At 39.9% G+C, this 21533-nt stretch overlaps 1 protein-coding gene across 7 annotated transcripts in view; it reads left to right on the top strand.

Annotated features, from left to right (window-relative positions):
- The first annotated feature begins 3211 nt into the window (after positions 1 to 3211).
- LOC108272472 (NACHT, LRR and PYD domains-containing protein 3) overlaps positions 3212 to 21533 on the top strand; it is a 21176-nt gene continuing 2854 nt past the window's right edge. Inside the window, exons 1-10 of one of the 7 annotated variants that reach the window (XM_053684783.1) lie at positions 3222 to 3345; positions 5942 to 6068; positions 6672 to 6788; positions 8468 to 8584; positions 9867 to 9920; positions 10161 to 11972; positions 13761 to 13934; positions 14161 to 14334; positions 18592 to 19086; positions 19175 to 20428. In XM_053684783.1, the coding sequence (XP_053540758.1) occupies positions 6016 to 6068; positions 6672 to 6788; positions 8468 to 8584; positions 9867 to 9920; positions 10161 to 11972; positions 13761 to 13934; positions 14161 to 14334; positions 18592 to 18769 (2679 nt within the window). In that variant the 5' untranslated portion in view covers positions 3222 to 3345; positions 5942 to 6015 and the 3' untranslated portion in view covers positions 18770 to 19086; positions 19175 to 20428. Of the gene's footprint in view, positions 3346 to 4430; positions 4535 to 5941; positions 6069 to 6671; positions 6789 to 8467; positions 8585 to 9866; positions 9921 to 10160; positions 11973 to 13760; positions 13935 to 14160; positions 14335 to 18591; positions 20429 to 21533 lie in introns of those variants that run through there. The other 6 variants (XM_053684784.1, XM_053684781.1, XM_053684782.1 and 3 more) reach the window with 6 other exon arrangements.

The raw sequence follows: 21533 nt of genomic DNA, 5'->3' as shown, positions 1-21533 counted from the left end.
CCCTGCCTCCATCTTTTGTATGCGTGACTTGCATGTTCTCCCTGGTTTCCTCCCCCAGTCAAAAGACATGCCTTGTAGGCTGATTGGCATTTCCAAATTGTCTGTAGTGTGAATGTGTGTGTGTGACTTTGCCCTCTGATGGGTTGGCACGCCATCCACTGTGTCCCCCACCTTGTGCGCTGAGTTCCCTGTGATAGGCCCCAGGTAGGATAAGCAGTACAGAAGATGGATGGATGGATGGAAATTATTTACAATACACTATCCATGAGTTGCAGAAGTTTGAATGTAATGGGAACATGAATCAACTATGTATTTGTAATAGCTAAATTGTCCCATTAAATAGCACAAACACAGCACTGATTATGTGTGCTGAATAAATGGAACTTACATCAAACTTCAATATTCAGTATATTTATGCAGATGCCAAAATGCAGACATTTCACATACCCAAGGATTTAGGTGTTGCAGCTGCTGGCTAACTTTGCCTAAATAGGCAACTTATGTAGGTGTGCTGTAAATCGCTTGAGTGCATGCATGTGCTTATATTGACTGAGTGACTGAATCCTTAGTCACATCGCTCTTCCCGTCTGCCAGATTGGACAAACTAGGTTATCATGACAGGTAGTAAGGTAGTAACCACATTTTGATCACAGCCTGGCATCGAATCCATGTCAAGGCATGATGATCTGTCCCCAAGTCGAACTCTCAGCCAAGCAAGTAGTACCACAAGCTCTCAAGAGCCCAATTTGGTGGTGTATGGTGTCTGTCTTGGTAGGAGCTTCCTACTCTGGTACTGCCTCTTCTCCCTCTATGTCCTGAGCAAGGACAGCCCTAATTCCCACAGCAGAAGCATCCACCTGGACACAGAACTCATATTTGCGTAAAAATTAACATCTATCTATTTTGCTTGTTTGTTTGTTAACCCAGAATGTGATGTGATTGTGCTGTCTGTCTGAATGGTGTTGCTGTGACGATCCCAATGAAAAACATCACACCAGGGGGAAGCTGAGGCACGGCCAGGCCACGCGTATACTATGTAAGATGGAGGGATAGATATCCATCCATCCATCCATCCATCTTCTACCACTTACTCCTTCTTCAGGGTCACGGGGGAACCTGGAGCCTATCCCAGGAAGCATCGGGCACAAGGCGGGGTACACCCTGGACAGGGTGCCAGTCCATCGCAGGAGGGATAGTTATATTGTATAGAAATATGGTTAGATGGGTGATTAATGTGTTAAACACATGGAAGATGTAATGCACATGGATAGATATTAAAAGGACAGCTAGTTGCATTTGTCTCCTAATTTATTTTTATTTTCCGTCAGAGCTGAATCTGTCTCTGTTAGTGAGTGAGGATCAAGGACCTCACAGTCTTTTTATTACATGTGTCTTCCATCTGTGTTTTAAATGATATCTGTATTTAAGTTATTTTTAAAGCAACAATCAGGATTTATTGGGGGGGGGGGGGGGGGGGGGCACAAAAAAGTAAAAAAAAATTTAAAAATTATTATTTATTACAGATTGTAGGACATATTATAAAACCATCTGACTCTTGGACAGAGCTTTTGCACCCAAAAAAGGTTTATAAGAAAAAGGCATTATGAAGCAGTAGTTTAAAAAATATTATCTATATGTATTGTGTGTATGTGCATATATTGTATGCTGTATATGAGTTTGTGTGTATAGAATAATAACCGAGCTCACAGTGTTGTTCTATGCAGTATAATCAGAGTTGGCAAATAAAAACTAATCCTGAATTGAAATAAAAACATAGTAAATGTAATGCTACTGAAAAACATTTCTTAGTATATATGAATATATTAGTTCTAAATTCAGTTCTGAATTGGTTTTGAATTTGACATTCTGAATCATGTCTGTGATTTTAACATATGACCACAACATGTTACACTGATGTTTAACCACCTACTTCACATTTTAATTGAACCATGTGAGAGAGACCATATACTCAGGCCTGACTTTTAGCCATCTCAGACCCATATATTCAGGCCTACATGTCTTTTAACCCCCTCCCAACCTGTACCCCCACCATACACACACATGCATACAATCAAAATTTTGAGTTATAGGGAATAATTTGTTCGAAACACCTCTAGCTTATACAGGATTTACACTGACAGGTTACAGCCTATGATCACAACCTGAAGGACAATATCAACCAACACCTGTAGATATTCTCCATCATACAGGATTTACACCAAATGATTGCAACAATGCTTTCCTGGACCAGCAGCAGCAATATCAAGACATTTCCATGCTAGTGTAACTCACACACAATCATACATACACACACCTGTTAATGTTTACTTCCTATCTGTCTCTCTACTCTTCAGCTCTGTCTCTCAGGGGTTCTCTGTCTCTCTCCTCGACTCCTGTTTCCAGATGTTCTTTTGGTCCTCTTCTCCTTGGCTGTCCAGGGGCTGTCTCTCTTTGTCTGTCTCTCTCCTCCTTTCCCCCATTTTCTCTACTCTCCTCTTCTAGTGATGAAAAGGATGCGAACAACATAGGTCAACTTTACTAAAACCCTGAAAGTATCTGATATCAAATGGAAAAAAGCTACTATTTTTTTTTCTTTTTTATAATGATGATAATACTATGTTTCATGTAGGTTGTTCTCTCTCTCTCTCTCTCTCTCTCTCTCTCTCTCTCTCTCTCTCTTTCACTCACTCACTCACACTGACCTTGTATACCTCTTCTCGGCTCTCCAGGGGCTGTGTCAAAAGCTACTTTCAGGTGTTACACTCTCTATGGCCTACGCCACTGTAGACGTTAAGTGGTGTGCATCTTTTTTAATCTTGTGTGGCTCAACCACATTTTGGCAATGTAAAAAAAGAAAGAAAGAATTTTTTTCTTCCACTCGCTTGGGCCGCAAGTGCGCATGGGCACAACATTTTCCTGAGCTGGGCCACTTGGTTCCACACTGCAGTAGATCTTCGCTCTCTCTCTCACACACACAGAGATAGAGTGAGAGCCAGCTATAGCAATAACTACATTGTGAAGCATGAGGTCACGTCAGCTGATGGACTGTCATGATTCTTCATCATTTCTTCTACATTAATGAACTTGATTGGATGCTAAACTGAGCTCATTAAACTGATATATAGCGTCATATATTTACGCTAAATTCATCTAAAAGAGCCGTCACAAAGAGTCGATTCGTTTCCTGAACGACACATCACACGAAGTGAATCAGTTTACCGAAAGTGAAACTGTTTCTCTTTCAGCCTCGACTCCATTTTGAGGAGCGGTTGAAAAAGAAAGACGAACTTCAACACCAGGTAGAAACGGCGATATTAATGTCAGACAAAATGGACTGTTGGTTAAGTGAGTGGCTTCTTTAATATAAATGTCTTTATAATTGATCGAAATTGAAAACTGTAACATTTTCTGAAGTGTAAAAAGGAGTAAGAAAAACTGCGTCGCGTCAGTGAACTGAAGTCATGATATATATAGAGAGAGAGCGAGCGAGAGAGAGGGGGGCCGGGTACTAAAACGTTTCAAATCTCAGATCCGGGTTAAAATAATTCAGCTGTTTAAAAGTTCAGGTTATAACACATTATGAATGCTTCATTAATGAGAAATAAAGCAAGAACTCGAGTTCTTACCTGAGATTTGAAACGTTTTAATCTGAATAAAAAAACAAACAAACAAACAAACAAAAACCCTAGTGTTAGAGAAGTGTAATATCGGGTAAAGTGATCATGAGGCGCTTCCACACCACGTGCTGTTAATCATAACAGCATGAGAGAGAGAGAGATATTGATTGATTGATTGATTGATTGATTGATTGATTGATTGATTGATTGATCACTACAAGTTGCAGACTGGGGGCATGAAATGTAAAATAAAATAGTATAAAAGGCATGTCTAATCCTTGTTTGGGATGATGCTGTCTTTGAAGATTTTGTTCCCACACTCGGCTGCATATATAACCCACATGCAATACAGTTGCAAAGTCAGAGCCAAAACATTCCTGTCTGTCTGGTTTCCAAGTTGAACTGTAAAATATTTAATGATTGCATACACACTGACTTTAACCAGACTGACAAGCTCTGTTTCTCCTGAAAACCTTTCACTGTTAGCTTGACGCAGTGTCATGAGCTGAGTCTCGAATCGAAAACTCTGACCTTACATTACTGATATTGAAATTCCAGAAAGCTGTTACACAAAACGGAACATTTAATAAGTTTACATGAGAGGTTTTTAAAATAAAAACACTAGCTGTAATAGGAAAACTGATTAGCGGTAGTACTCAAAAACAATCTAAGCTCTGTGTTTTTTCCCCCATTAGTCATTTAGGACTGTAGTTTAATTCTATGGTTTTTGTGCATCCATAAAAATAATGTTCTTCCAAAAGAGCCGGTTCAAAGAGTCGATTCGTTCGCGAATCACTCGTAATGAATCCTCCTAATGGAATGGAAGCGTTTGTTCCGGACTCCATTTTGTTGTTGTTGATAAAGACCAGGCAGAAACGGTGATATTAATGTCACACAACAAGGACCGTTGACTAAAAGTGAGTGATTTCTTTAACAGAAACGTCGTTATATTTTATTGTTCTCGTGTAGAAACAGCAGTAAAACTGCGTCACGTCAGCTGAACTGAAATCTACTTCCTGGTACAGCTGTTGTTTATCAGGTGTGTGTTATATATTCGAGCTTTTCTCTTCGATTAACAGAAGGATGGAAGAACAGAGATCTAAGTTCAGTCTTGTGGAGCTCCATGCTGCATCTGGAGCAGTGTTACGGTTGTGACAGGGTCTACAGGGCAAAATCAATCACGTTTAGAGACACTATAAAGTGTTAAGGCAAACGTAAATGTACCTACTAAAACATCTTTTAATAAACATTATTATTATATTATTATATAAATCAAAGCATATATACGTTTTAAAAACGTGTAGTTGGTTCATTTCGCAGAGGAAAGTCTCTGACACCAAATTATTCATATTTTCTTACAAATCTTACTACTGTAAAAAATTGTAGCTATTGCCATTCAAAATCACAGGATCTGTCAGTGACTACGTTTACATGGACAGCAGTAATCTAATTATTGCCCTTATTCTGAGTAAGATAATAATGTGATTAAGGTGTTTACACGAGTCGCTTTTATAATACTCCTGTCATGTTCCCGTTTTACATGTTCTAGAACATAATTAGATTAACGGCACACTTCATTACGTCACCGCGCCACGCCGTCCGACGTCCCTCCAGAATTTCACGTATCAACATACGGTTCGTCTTCGTTATGGTGCTGTATACAGTTTTTGCTGTTTTTTATTTATTTTGGGTTTTTTTTTTACGAACGCTTTAAGTGTAGGTAATTATTGGTCATGCTGTACGTGCTAATAGACAACTGCTTGAAGCCGTGGGCTGCGTCCCAAACCGCGTACTTACTGTCTATATAGTAGCCCAGATACATGTATTTTGCCAACTACAGGCCTATAGTAGGAAAGTATGCGGTTTGGGACGCAGCCGTACTCTCTTGTTCGCCGTAAAACTGCCATGTCTACACCATCTCTAAGTTCTTACGATGTTTTCATTCCTAACGTCTTGTATAACACTTGACTGGAACTGTCATTTAAATCCCATTCTCTGGACTCCGATGCGCAGTGAGTAAATAGAAATACTTCTGCTACTGAATGTAAAAGGACGTGGACACTTGGGTTATTCCTTCAGATGTCCTTCTGGGTGTTTCCCTACCTAACCAGTGTTCCTGGGATGGACTCTGACCCTGATAAGGATAAAGTGCTTACTGAAAATGAATGGTTGGTGATCTGACTGTAAGGGTTTAGTGAAATCTGAAAACACATGATTTTTTTTTTTTTTATTAACAAAAGAGCAATTTTTTTCTGTAGGTCAAAGCTGTAAAATATTGTTCTTTTTTGCCAGTTTTACGTCATGTTGGTTTTTGTGTTTTCTAGGAATGTAATTCATCCCAGAGGTCAGTGACAGCTGTGTGTCCATGAGCTGTATGCAAATACACTAATATTCAAAAATGGAGAGCCCTGAGCTGAACACAGATAATGTGACCCCACCTTCAAAAAAGTGGTAACCTACCATGTCCTAGTATTTTAGTCATTAACTGTTCTTATCTGAAATATGTAGTGAGTACATGTAACCCCAATTGCAAAACAGTTGGGACACTGTGTAAAATGTAAATAAAAACAGAATGCAATGATGTGCACATCTCATAAATACATATGTTATTCACAATCGAACATAGAAAACATATCAAATTTCTAAACTGAAGAAATGTACCATTTTTCTTAGCCTCTCTAAGATGGTCTTTTTACACCCAATCATGTTACTGAACTGATGCCAATTAACCTAATTAGTTGCAAAATGTTCCTCCAGTTGTTTCTTTTCAGTAACACTTACTTTTCCAGCCTTTTGTTGCCCCGCGTCCCAACTTTTTTGAGACATGTTGCTGCCATTAAATTAAAATTTATTTTCTTAAAATGGTACATTTCCTCAGTGTAAACATTTGATATGTTTTCTATGTTCTATTGTGAATAGCATATGTGTTTATGAGATTTGCAAATTATTGCAACTTTTTTGGAATTGGGGTCGTTCTCATTACATTAAGAAGTCAGTCCAAAACTGTATAGAGTGTATATAAGTCACTAAAGGACTGTCTATAATGTTGTGCAGTAAACTCCAGGGAAAGATATCAGACTCACCTGAACCCAGCTGTGTCTCCATGAAGAGTGATGCGTCTATGGATCCTCCTTGGTACTTTAAGAATGGAAACCCCTTGTCTGTACACAGGTAACGTCCCATAGTTCTCGTATCTAAAGACACTGCAGAGAGGTGGCTGTGAAGAAAGAAAATATTAAGCATGAAAAAGTTGTAGAAAGTTTACCATAGTGCTAATCATATACAAATGTCAGAAGAATACAGAGAGCTTGAACAAACATAAAATCAGTATTTTGGATTTAACACTTGAATATCTCTGTATCTTGATCTAAAGCAAATACTTGCATATACAGCATACTCGGTTAAAGATTGTTTATTTCTGATGCTGTGAGGAACCATGTTGATTTTGTTGACTACCCCAAGTTGACTAGTAGGAATATCAAGTTGAAAGATTTTATAGTACTGTTTCATATGACAAGAAGAAGGGTTCATTATGTTCAACGGTAACAGCAACATCTGTAGTAGATAACCATTGTTTGCTCTAGATGGTGCTGTTATTATTTTTGCACATACGCATTTTCCAAAGTCCATTCTAATTGGAAAAATAACATTGTTTTAAATAAATTGTCATTTTGTCATTTGCATTATGTAAGAAATTTAAAAAAATGAAACCGTGATCGAAAATTGGTCATAAATTTGAAAAGAAAGTCAAGATTTTATTTTTCAATATCGCCCTGCCATAGTAGGCATTAATGTGTTCTGCTGGATGGAAAATTCTAAACTCTAAGGCTGTAACAAATTAACAAAATATTACTGTACACATTTAAATAATTTTCATTAAATAAATCTGTACTGAAGGTGTCTGTGGAATGTATTTCACAGTTAAAGAGTTCCCTGGGTAAAAAAAAGTTTGAAAACGTATGTAATATGCAAGCAAATTCATGCATTATTTTTTTTATGGATGCACAAAAAGCATCGAATTAAACTACAGTCCTAAATTAATCATATGTATTCTGGTGTGTGTGTATTGGGTTCTATTCTGTTTTGGACAGACAGTTGTGTAAGTTTTAGTCTGAAGTTTATATTTGTAACACTCAGTTTGTGGATTTTATTTTGAATGAACAAAAAAAACGCGTACTGAAAGTTTGCCCCGCCCCATCCGATTAATCGAAAAAATGATCGGCCAACTAATCGATTATGAAAATAGTCGTTAGTTGCAGTCCTACTACAAATTGTGGAACAATTTCTACGCTACATAATATCATCAAAAGATTCTGAGAATCTTTATACATCTGTGTGTGCAAGAGACAATGGTGGCAATCAGTACTGCATGCCCGTGATCTTTGGGCCCTCAGGCGGCACTGCATTAAAAACAGGCAGGATTCTATAATGGAAATCACTGCATGGGCTCAGAAACAGGTCCATAACACATGATGAATCGAAATTTGAAAATCTAAATTATTTTTGGAAAATATGGACGCCGCATCCTCTAAACTAAAGAGGAGAGGGACCATCCGGCTTTTTATCAGCGCTCAGTTCAAAAGCCTGCATCTCTGATGGTATGGGGGTGCATTAGTGCCTATGGAATAGGCAGCTTGCACATCTGGAAAGCCACCATCCAATTCTGAAAGGTATATACAGGTTTTAGAGCAACATATGCTTCCATCCAGATTCCATCCCATCTTTACTTATGAGAGACTCTCTGCCCCTCTAAGAAACTCTAAGACACTGTGTAAAATGTAAATAAAAACAGTCCAAAACTGTATAGAGTGTATATAAGTCACTAAAGGACTGTCTATAATGTTGTGCAGTAAACTCCAGAGAAAGATATCAGACTCACCTGAACCCAGCTGTGTCTCCATGAAGAGTGATGCGTCTATGGATCCTCCTTGGTACTTTAAGAATGGAAACCCCTCGTCTGTACACAGGTAACGTCCCATAGTTCTCATATCTAAATACACTGCAGAGAGAAAGCCCGTGTTACACATTCTTTTATCCAGTCCAGCCACATGCTTTAGTGGAAAGAATGTACATATTTGTTCAGGTCAAAATGTCTTACAGTTGCTGAAAGTGTGCTGAAAATAATAGAGTTGTGCTCTTCTGTGGTGATATCCAGGCATTGCTTGTGAACATATCAAGCCATGGATGGATCTTCCAACACTTGCCTGTTTGACAAATCAGTGTTGTCAGTGAAATGTAGAGATGCTAGCAGGGTCAGAAAACGGTTGCGAGACATGTTGTCAGCGACCATGGAACACCTTGTGTCATTTTCCCAGTATGCACGATTTCCCGGCATTTGTTGCAAACCCATGCGCAGATAGAGGCCAATCAATATCTCCAATTCTTTAACAGTGGTGTTAACATTTCTTTGAGCTTCAAATTTTTGCACACTGTACAAATTAGATTGTTCCTTCAGTAACTCAAGCATTTCTACAGTTATTAACTTTCTGAAATACTCCAGGGTTGTGTGAAAATTGTATGGAGGTGTGACATTCAAGATGAAATGACCTCAAAATAGGACCAATGTACGTTATTAAACTCTTTTTGTTTGTTTGTTTCAGTTACAGATATGCAAAATAGTTTCATAATACATTTATTTTAACAATTTAATTAATTTGACATTTTATGTTTACATTTTTTTTTAAAATAATTCTTCAGAAAATAAATCACTTAAAAATAATTGAATCAGCTGAATTAATTGAGCAGCTCATTACCATTTTTCTCAACGTGACAAAGACGTCACATGATAGTTTCACCTACTTTTTTAAGGTTAAGAGCCCGATTTTTTTCTTGTTTTATATAAACTTGTTTTACATAAATTTGTTCAAGAAATGTGAATAAAACAGGATAAATGTAATAGAGCACATGCTATTAAAACATTGCAATTGTTAAATGGGTTGAAACATACCTTTAGAAATAAAAACAAGCCTTTTAAAAAATTGCTGATACTGCAACATGTGCCAACCAAGCAGACCACCATTTTGAAAATGATGTCATGGTAACACAAAACTCACATGTTGTCACATGACCTAACATGACCTAGCCTAACATTTTCAGTAGATGTTACTTGGGGATTTCCTGAGTTAAAAGTCAGGAATAAAGCTTTAAAAGGACCTTTCCAGATCATCCCAGTATTTGTGTCACCGTGGGTTCTTACGGGTTAAAGTAATGAGAGATGTGTTCTTTAGCAGCTTTCATTTTTGTTCCCAGTGTTCTACAGAAGTCAGGAGACAGAAGAGAAAAGAACATCATCACAGCTACAGGGTAAGATCAAACCCAACAACATGACTGTGACACTGACGCGCTGGTATTCCAAACATCTCTGCTGTTATTTCCTGCAGAGTGATTAGATTATAGAACACATACTGTAGAATAAGGCAAATACACAGTGAGAACATCATAAAGAACGGTTATCTGTGGTAACAGTCAGAAAAAAGTGTGATCTTAAACTCTAATAATTAGACCCCATGTCTCACCATGTCTTCCTTCTTCACACTGTCACAGACACGACCCAGAACCTGCTGCTGTAAATGACGTCCAGAAAAAGTTCAAATTAAATCTGGTGAAGAAGTTTCAGTGTTTAAATGGAGTGATGATAAACCCGGAAAACCGAACACTCCTAAATGAGATCTACACAGAGCTGTACATCACAGAGGGAGACAGTGGAGACGTCAATAAAGAACATGAGGTGAGACAGATCGAGGCAGCATCCAGGAGAACAACAACAGAGGAAACACCAATCAAATGCAATGACATCTTTAAGCCGTTATCTGATCAAGACGAACCCATCAGAACTGTGCTGACAAAGCCCTTATCTAAAAAAGACAAACCCATCAGAACTGTGCTGACAAAGGGAGTCGCTGGCATCGGAAAAACAGTTTCTGTGCAGAAGTTCATTCTGGACTGGGCTGAAGGGGAAGTAAATCAGGACGTCCAGCTCATGTTTCCACTTCCTTTCAGAGAGCTGAATTTGATGAAGGACCAGAAACTGAGTCTGATGGAGCTCCTTCATGTCTGTTTTAAGGAGACAAAAGAAACAGAAATGTACAGTTTGGAAAAGGTTCTGTTCGTTTTTGACGGATTGGACGAGTATCGTTTTCCTCTGGATTTCCAGAACACAGAGAGAGTGTGTGATGTAACTGAATCAGCATCAGTGCATGTGCTGCTGATAAACCTGATCAAAGGGAATCTGCTTCCCTCTGCTCTCATCTGGATCACCTCCCGACCAGCAGCAGCTGATCAAATCCCCTCTGAGTGTGTCCATCGAGTCACAGAGGTACGAGGGTTCAATGACCCACAGAAGGAGGAGTACTTCAGGAAGAGGATCAGTGATCAGAGCCTGGCCAATAACATCATCACACACCTGAAGTCATTAAGAAGCCTCTACATCATGTGCCACATCCCAGTCTTCTGCTGGATTTCAGCCACTGTTCTAGAGAGAATGTTGGATGAAGCAGAGAGTGGAGAGATGCCCAAGACTCTGACTCAAATGTACACACATTTCCTCATCATTCAGACAAACATCATAAGAGAAAAGTACTCGAAGAAGCAGGAGAGTGATGAAGAAATGCTTCTCAAACTGGGACAGGTGGCTTTTCAGCAGCTGATGAAAGGCAACCTGATCTTCTATGAGGAAGACCTGAGAGTGTGTGGTATTGATGTGAGAGAAGCAGCAGTGTACTCAGGTGTGTGTACTCAGATCTTCAGAGAAGAGTTTGGGCTTCACCCGAGTAAAGTGTACAGCTTTGTTCATCTGAGCATTCAGGAGCATCTCGCAGCTCTGTATGTGCACCTGACATGCTTGAAGGAAAAGAGAAATGTTCTTGAACAGAGTCAGGACTTTAAGACAATTTCAGATGTCCACAAGAGTGCTGTAGATCAGGCCTTAGAAAGTCAGACTGGACATCTGGATCTTTTCCTTCGCTTTCTTCTGGGTCTCTCACTGGAGTCCAATCAGAAACTCTTACATGCCTTAGTAACACATACAGAAGGTAGCTCCCAGAGCAAAGAGGAAGCAGTTCAGTACATTAAGATGATGATCAGTAAGAATCCCCCTGAAGAGAAATCCATCAATCTGTTCCACTGTCTGAATGAACTGGGGGACAATTCTCTAGTGGAGGAAATCCAACGTTACCTGAAATCTGGAAAACAAAGAAAGTTCTCTTCTTCACAGTGGTCTGCTCTAGTGTTTGTCTTACTGACGTCAGTACAGGAGCTGGAGGAATTTGACCTGAGTAAATATACCAGTACAGAGAACATAACCGCTTTGGTTCTTGTGAAGGTGATGCCTGTGATTGCAGCAGCCAGAAAAGCAATGTAAGTAAAGCTGAATATAACTGTTTTGGTGTTACAGTGTTAGAAAGTGAGAAACTGAAAGCACTGTGACTAAATGACATATTACAATATGAGATGGTTTATCTTTAACCTAAACAAAAAAGATACAAGGAGGCATCAATGCCAATAGATGCATAAAGCCATCAAGTTTCCATCACATGAGATTTCTCAGAGTTATGTCTAATATTGCAGCGTATTACAGTATTACCTCAATAAGGGCAGAATTTCAGTTATATAAACATCATTACATGATATAATAATAATAATAATAATAATAATAATAATAATATTAACTATAACGCATTTTATTTATAGCATGCTTTTCATTGACCCAAAGATGCATACAAAATTTAACACTGAGTTAAACACTGATAAATTTAAACACACAGTAACATAAGTAAAAGAGACAAATAATCCTATGTAATAAAAGACTAGGAAAACAGAAGAAAACATGGAGAGAGGAATGAACAAACAATAAATATTAACTGGTATGAATCAAGTTGCAGAGATGGTGAAAACTTGGGAGAACAGGTGGGTTCTATAAATAAGGAGAATGACTGGGATTGTCTGAGAGTTTGAGGCAGGGGGCTCCAGAGATGGGGTGTAATTTTAGAGAAGGTTCAGTCACAGAAGCTGTGAAGGATGAAAGGCCGTATTTCTAGCACTGAAATTCTTTCTTCCTCAATTGAGAGGTCACCATGTGCTGACAGACAACATAACAGTGGTCTTATGTGAGGATTATGTCCATGCCCCCTGTTCAAGCAGGCACAACTAATTTGTCTCTGGGCTAAGGGAAAGTTTTTGTCAGTGAGTGCAACGTACATTCTGGGCAACTGGAATGTGGGGGCAGACATTCTGTTGAGTCAGGGGCTGAGGCCCAGGGATTGGTGGCTCTATCCACAAGTGGTAGAGTCCATATGGCGAAGGTTTGGCCAAGCGCAAGTGGATGTGTTCACCTCTGAGGAGACAACACACTGCCCGTTGTGGGTTGCCCTCACACCTCACGCAGCATTAGGGTTATACACCATGGTGTACATGTGGCCGAGGTCACATCTATATGCTTTTCCCCATTCGCTCTGCTCCCGCAAATTCTATCGAGAGTTTGCCACGACTGTCTACGTCTGCCGCTAGTAGCACCTTATTGGCAGGGATCTGCTGTCTCAGGTGATGCTGTGTCAAAGCAGCGCATCTCTAATTGGATAGTGGAAGCAATCTCTATTGCTTATGATGCACATGATCTCGCTATGCCTCTGGGCATAATGGCTCATTCCACTACGGGGGTCTCTTCCTCGAAGGCTGTGTCAAAATGTGTATCCTTACAGGATGTGTGTGCTCTGGCGAGGTGGTCTACGCCACACACATTCATTAGATTTTACAGCGTGGATATACATTCTGGCCCGGGTTCGAGTGTCTTGCAATGACCCTCGGGCTCAAATCTATTGGAACATGCCGTACCCTCAGTATGACGGTGTGGGTATTCTTGTTCCCACAGCATTCAGCTAACGCAACGTCGAGGTTCCCTTTGAAAGGGAACATCTGGGTTACGCATGTAACCCTGTTCCATGAGAAGGGAATGAGACGTTGAGTTAGGTGAATGCTGTGGGAAGCGCCCTCGGTATCTGAAGCTTTGTATTTGGGGTGGGTAACAAATTACATAACTGATGTTTGTATTTTTGGCATTTAAGAAAAAGAGAAGGTACACGGAAAGCTTTTAGGACTAAATCATTTGCACTAGTGTTAGTACATTATGTATTATTTTATTTCCCTCAGCATTCAGCATGTAACACTTAACGAGAAACACTGTGAAGCTTTGGCCTCTGTACTCAGCTCTGAATCCTCCAGACTAAGAGAACTGGATTTGTCAGAGAGTAAACTAGGAGACTCGGGAGTGCAGTGGCTCTCTGCTGGACTGAAAAATCCTCACTGTAAACTGGAGGCACTAAGGTAAGATCATCTCTCTGAAAGTTGCAATAACTCCTTCACAAGTCATAATACAAATCATCACAGCAAATATCAGTTGCAAAACAATACTACATGCAGAAAAATATATTTGCAATAAGGCAATAAAAATTTCTCCCTCTGGATAACTTGTGTAATAAATTAATGTAAATTAAGTATTAAACCATGATGAAAATGTGTTGATAAAGAGTGTGTCATTGTGTCTCTGCAGGTTGGTGTTTTGTCGTATCTCAGATGAAGGCTGTGCTTCTCTGATGTCAGCTCTAAGATCAAACCCCTCACACCTGAGAGAACTGAATCTGTCTCAGAATAATCTAGGAGACTCAGGAGTGAAGTGTCTCTCTGCTGGACTGGAGAATCCTCTCTGTAAAATGGAGATACTGAAGTAAGATCATCTCTCTGAGAGTCACATGACCTGCTCCTCAGTAAGACATATTCTCTAATAGTGAGACTGAAAGAGAGGTTTTAGGATTTATGTCCTGAGGAGGAAGATTGTTTCTTTGGGAAACATATACGTTTACATTACATTTATTCATTTAGCGGATGCTTTTTCCAAAGTGACTTACAAATGAGAAAATACAAGCAAAGCGATATATCAAGCAGATATCCAAGATCCGTTAATTGAGTTCCAGAAGAAGCAAAGTGCACAGAGTAGAGAAGTAAGTGCAATATTTTTTATTTTTTATTTATTTTAAATGAGTTGGTTAGGTGTTCACAGATGAGGTGGGTCTTTAGCTGTTATTTGAAGATGATGAGAGATTCTGCGGTCCAGATCCAGGTTGGAAGTTCATTATACCACTGAGGAACAGTTAGTGTGAAGGCTCTTGAAAGGGACCTTGAGCCAAGCTGAGTAGGTACTAGTAAGCATTGGTCGTTGATTGATTCTAGATTGCGTGATGGAACATAAGCCTTCAGGAGAGAGTTGAGGTAGGTGGGTTCTGTTCCAGACAAGGTCTTGTAGGTATGCATCAAGAATTTGATGCAGGAGGGAGATGAAGAGGGGTGTGACATGGGTTCTCTTGGGCTGGTTGAAGATGAGGCGTGTTGCTGCATTCTGAATCATTTGAAGGGGTTTGATGGAGCTAGCCGGGAGGCCCGAGAGTAGTGAGTTGCAGTAGAGATAACAAGAGCCTGGACTAGTATCTGTGTAGCCTGTTTGGTGAGGGTCTGATTTTCTTGATGTTGTACAGGATTAACCTACAGGACCGTGCAGTTGTTGAGATGTGGTCTGTAAAGATCAAGCTGTCATCAAGAATCACCCCAAGGTTCCTGGCCGTCCTGGTTGGCTTGAGCGTGGTTGAGCCGAGCTGTACAGTGCGGTTGTGGTTGATTGTGGGACAGGCTGGGATGACGAGAGGCTCAGATTTTGCCCGGTTGAGCTTAAGGTGGTGTTTCCTCATCCAGAACGAGTCTGACAGGCAAGCAGAGATGTGTGCAGAGACGGAAGAATCATCAGGCTGGAAGGACAAATAGAGCTGGGTGTCATCAGCATAGCAATGATATGGGAAGCCCTGAGATTCAATCACCTGCCTCAGAGATGTAGTGTAGATAGAAAAGAGCTGACCTCTGTGGAATGCCAGTTGTGAGTTGGTGAGTTTCTGAAATACCTCCCCTCCACGCTACCTTGAAGGATCTGTCTGAGAGATAGAATTCCACCCAGCGCAGAGCCGTTCCGGTGATGCTCAGGCTGGAGAGAGTTGACAGGAGGATCTGATGGTTCAGTGTTGAAAGCAGCAGAGAGGTATAGACATGATCTAGAGCTTGCTCTTGCTAGTCATAAGGCTTCAGTGACGGAAAATAGAGCAGTCTCCGTGGAGTGATTGCTCTTGAAGCCAGACTGCTTGGTGTCCAGGAGGTTGTTCTGTGTGAGAAAATTGGAGAGTTGATAAAAAAACATCTCTTTCAAGAGTTTTGGAAAGAAAAGGGAGGAGGGAAACTGGTCTGTAGTTATCAACAGCAGCAGGGTTAAGTGATGTTTTTTAAGCAGTGGGGTAACCCAGGCCTGCTTAAATGAGGTAGGGTATGTGCCAGTAAAGAGGGATGTGTTAAAGATGTGTGTGAGTGCAGTTAATAGTGTGGGAGAGATGGACTGAGGAAGGTCAGAAGGGATAGGGACAAGAGGACAGGTTGTGGGACGGATAGAAAGGAGGAGTTTAGAGACATCAGTGTCTGAGGGGAGAGAAGGAAGTCAGTTGGGAGTTACATGGAAGAGGAATCGGTCTATACATGCCTGGTGTAGAGAATTGGTTCCTGATTGATGTAACCTTGTTGGAAAAGAACGTGGCAAAGTCATCTGCAGTTAGGGGGGAGGAGGTGGACGGAGAAGAGAGGAAAAGATTTTGAAGAGAGTGCGGATTTTGGGATTACTGCCAATCTTCTCTTGGTAGTATGTGATTTTAGCAATGGAGATGCTATTGTGAAAAGGAGAGAGAACTGTCTGGTAATTGGTTAGGTCAGTTAGATTGTTAGATTTACGCCATTTCCTTTCGGATGCTCTTAGTTTGGCCTAGTTGTTACGCAGAGCTTCTGAGAGCCAAGGGCGTGATGTACCGGCAGGTATGGAGGTTAGGGGGCAGATGCTGTCAAGAGAAGTTGTTAGGGTGGAACACAGCATGTCAGTTGCAGTGTTTAAGTCCAATGAGGAGTGGTGGCTATCAGAGGGAAGTAAGGTTGTGACAACAGAGGAGAAATGTGAAGGGGAAAGGGAGAGAAGATTGTGACGAAAAGAGATGGAGGGTGGAGACAGTGAAGGGGGTGAGGGGAGAAATGGTCAGAGCTGTGGAGAGCATTAATGAGAAGTTTGTGTGTGGTGCAATTACGTGTGAGGATGAGGTCGAGCTGTTTGCCGGCTTTGAACTGCTTGAAGTCAAATGTGGAAAGGAGAGCAAGAAAGTCAGCTGCATATGGCTTGTCTAGATGTATGTTGAAGTCACCGAGGACCAGAAGAGGCGTTCCATCATCCGGGATGGTGGACAATAGCGTGTCAAATTCACAGATTAACTTCCCCAGTTGACCCGAAGGACGGTATACAACAAGAAAGTGCATTTTGGCAGTGTCAGTGACTGTAACAGCATGAAATTCAAAGTGTGTGAGCAATAGGGAGAAAGACAGGTAAATTTCCATGTTTTGGAGAGAGGCAAACCTGTACCACCCCCTCGTCTGTTGGGATGTGAGATATTGGAGAAGTTGAAGTTGGAGGATAGGGCAGCGGGTGTGGCAGTGTTCTCAGTATGGATCCAGGTCTCAGTCAGAGCCAGCACACTGAGGTTGGAGTGAGTTGCAAAGGCAGGAATAAAATCTGCCTTGTTGACTGCAGATTGGCTGTTCCGAAGTCCGATTGAGAATGAGAGTGACTCTGCAGGGGCCACATTCAGAGAGCGTATGTTGTCCAAGTTGCGTACCTTTCTGGGAGTTTGCCGTGGTCTGCGCCTATGGCAAATAACACCTGTTCCAAACAGATTACTTCTACTTCTGTCACTCTCTTTTTGGTTTCATTTAAAAAAAATTTTTTTAAAAAGATTAGAAGAAGGCATTCACCTTAAATCTCTGAATTTGTACAACCCCAATTCCAAAAAAAAGTTGTGACACAGTGTAAAATGTAAATAAAACCGTTGCCGTTTAAACAGATAACATTAGCTAGGTAATGGGGATGAAGATTGTTCTTATACACAACCTTCTTATTCTGATTGTTTCCACTTGGTGCATTTCCTGAACCATTTTCTCCTCATTATGAAAATGTCTCAAAAAATCTGATAATTTTTCATAAAACTTAGGATAACATATTTTCAAAATACTCAGTATGAAGAAAGTTACTTTAGAATTTTTTTAAACTACGGCCCTGTGAGCTTGGCATTTGATATTGGTTCTTATGTAATATATTATTACAATAATGAGGAAACGGCGTAGGAAATTGTATTTGATATTCGTGCACTTCACGGCATCATCTACGGGTGTGAGCTCATAAGACCTGGACTTTTTGAGGTGGGAACGGAAAATCAGAACTAGAAGCCAACGTCAGCCTAGCTAACATTATCTTTTTAAACTGTTACTCAGCTGGATGTAATAAAGACAGTTGTATGATAAAGAAATATGAGCGAATGCAGCTACAGTACAGTTTTCCTCCTGCTGAGTACTCAGCTATGTTTGTTCTGCTATGCAAGTGGACATGCCACCATTAATTAGGTGGGTGTGGCTAACTGCCACTCAAAAACCCCAGAGCACCTCCCACTCCTAAATCAGTTGTCCAATAGAGATTTAAGGTTCTAAGAACCGCCCCCTCCTACTTTTTGCACTTGGTTTTCTGCAATGCTGCTAATTATTTTTATATAACTGCACTGTACAACTTACTGTGCATGCTCTACTGAATTTACCTACTTCGCTGCATATCTGTTGTTACCACTGCACTGACGCTTTCACATTTACACTGAGGACTTGTGTTAATATGGTTACACTTACATTTACATTAACAGCATTTGGCAGACGACCTTATCCAGAGCAACTTACAGAACTGCTTTGAAGCTTTTATCAATAAATACATCCTGATACTGGTTCACTAGTAAAATAATTTTACACACACCATCTTTAAAGTAAATATTCAGGATGAATGCGTGTTGATGATGAGTGTGTCATTGTGTCTCTGCAGGTTGTGTGGTTGTGGTGTCTCAGATGAAGGTTGTGCTGCTCTGACTTCAGCTCTGAGATCAAACCCCTCACACCTGAGAGAACTGGATCTCTCTGAGAATAAACTACAAGACTCAGGAGTGAAGTGTCTCTCTGCTGTACTGGAGAATTCTCACTGTAAACTGGAGATACTGGGGTAAGATCATCTCTCTTGTTAGTCACATGACCTGCTCCTCAGTAAGACACATTCTCTAATAGTGAGACTGAAGCAGAGGTTTTAGGTTCATCATCAATGTCCTGAGGAGTAAGATTGTTTTTTTTTCACTGCACACTGATGATTTGTCACAGACACCTGTTAAACCCTTGATAAAATCAGGGGTTTTTCTGCTGTAAAAAATTGTTGTTGGACTGTCTAGTAGGCCAGCCTAGAGGAGAGATTTTCACTGACTGACTGACAAGTCCCATTGAATGGTGTATGCGCAAGGAGTCCAGCTAAGCCACCCGCAACTCACCCCAAGTAACAGCACATTTTCGATATAATCCTTACACAAATCAAACCCTCTGATGTCCCTCCTGAAACCATGAATGGTTATTGTCCATTACAGGAAAACTGTGTTCACACCATTTGCACTTTGGAAGAGTAACTAAAAATTTTTAGATTGAGATTATTGAGAAGAATCTGTTGCCATCCACCAGGATGATGATGAGACGTGGGTGGACCTGCCAGCAGGACAACGATCCAAAGCATACAGCAAAGGAAACTCTCAGTTGGTTTCAGAGAGAAAAAAATCAAGTTGTTAGAATGGCCCAGTCAATCACCTGACTCGAATCCAATTGAACAAGATTTAAAGATGTTTAGAAGAGCGGACCAAAATCACACCTGAATACTGCGGCCCATTAATTTCTTCATACAGGAAGTGTCTTGAAGCCATCATTACAAACAAAGGCTTCTCCTCTAAGTATTAAATAGATTTCAGTTTATGTGTTCAATGCTTTTTTCCTGTGTCATTCCGCTTTATTACACATAACTTCATTTATGGACTTTAATGTTGTGAATTCTTTATATTTCATGATTTCTTGAGTTAATACCAAAGTCTTTTGAAAATCTCATGTGAATAGCCTCATTGGAAATATATTTACTGAAAAAAATGTGACCCGTCCAATACTTAATTCCCCCACTGTATGATTGTGTGATGTAATAAACATCTACTATGAAATACATACTATGAAAGACTCTTTTAACTACTACATTTTTGTTAATAAAGCTCTCTATATTTTTTGGTAGGATGTATTTAATTAAGCTGTGTTTAATGAAGCTGAAAGACTGAAATGCATTTTCTACACTCCCTTGCTGAAGGGCCATAACCCATAATATGCACAAATATTCCGCAGAGTAGATGGTGTGACCACAGTGCAGGTCAGCAAAGCAAACCGCAACCAAAGGGCTGTTTAATGGGAGGGGGGTTTCCCTAGTCAAATTCTTTAGCCCTTTCTAACGAAAACCAAAAGACTTCTTGACTATTTTTAGGTGAAATATTTCAGCGGAATTCCTAATAAAAATAGGTAATTGATGTTATTCTTTTTTTTAACGTTAATTGTCCTCAAAGTAAATGCTTTACACTTGACATTATATCTTGGTTATGTATCTCTTTATTGATGAAGAGTGTGTCATTGTGTCTCTGCAGGTTGCAGTATTGTGATATCTCAGGTGAAGGCTGTGCTGCTCTGGCTTCAGCTCTGAGATCAAACCCCTCACACCTGAGAGACCTGTATCTGTCTCAGAATAAACTAAGAGACTCAGGAGTGAAGCGTCTCTCTGCTGTACTGGAGAATCCTCTCTGTAAACTGGAGATACTGGGGTAAGATCATCTCTCTGAGAGTCACATGACCTGCTCCTCAGTAAGACACATTCTCTAATAGTGAGACTGAAGCAGAGGTTTTAGGTTCATCATCAATGTCCTGAGGAGGAAGATTGTTTCTTTTCACTGCACACTGATGATCTGTCACAGAGTCTTTGGGTCAGATGTACGTATGTGAGAAGCTGCAGCACAAAACAAAATGTGGAGTTTGAAAGTAAGCCTATAGGTTTAAATTCATTTTAATCAGCATATCTTTCAATCCATTGGCATGTTTTCTTTACAAGAGAGTGCATTATTTTAATAATTCAACAGCTCAAAATAAATTAAGTGTTATTAAAGTGTTATTAAATAGCCTACATCCCACACATTACATTTCCATAACCTTGAGTTAGTATCCCAGGGCTTCATTAAATTGTGTGCACAATTGCAAGTCTAATGTAAGTTGACTTTCAGTATTGAATGGCTAGATGTGCGTGTGTGTGCGCGTGTGTGTGTGTTCGTGTATGCGTGCATGCATGCGCCAGTTGGGAATGCATGATTTTTGAGTCTGAAGAAAATATATGATTAGTGTAAGATGGAATGTGGATTTTGTCTTTAGTAAACCTGAGACGTGCAAGTGTTTTTGAGAGCAGCCATTTCCTCCATGGTGTCCTTAAATTAGCAACATTTTACTGTTCAATGAACAAAGACTTCTAAAGTTCTAAAAATTTCTTTAGGTCTAAATTCTGTGTAAATAAAAATAGTCACACTTGGTCTAAATGAATAAATGTTGTCAGTACTGAATAAACACATTCACAGACTGGCTTTAAAAAAATAAATAAATAAAGAATTGAAACCCCTGTTCTTTAAAATATAACCCCAGTTCTAAAAAGTTGGGACAGTATGGAAAATGCAAAAAAAAAAATAATACCAAAACAAAGAAAGTTATTCAGTTCACCCTGTACCATATGCAAAAACATTAATACATTATTTGATGTTTTACTTTGTGAATTAAATTTTCTTTTTGAAACTCAAATCTGATGACCGCAACACACTCCGAAAAAGTTGGGACAGTTGATGGTTTACCACTGTGTAACATCACCTTTTCTTTTAATAACACTTATTA

This window comes from Ictalurus punctatus, chromosome 12 (genome assembly GCF_001660625.3).
Source record: "Ictalurus punctatus breed USDA103 chromosome 12, Coco_2.0, whole genome shotgun sequence".
Classification (NCBI taxonomy): domain Eukaryota; kingdom Metazoa; phylum Chordata; class Actinopteri; order Siluriformes; family Ictaluridae; genus Ictalurus; species Ictalurus punctatus.
The sequence above is the reverse complement of the archived record's forward strand: the minus strand, read 5'-3'. Positions and strand labels throughout refer to the sequence as shown.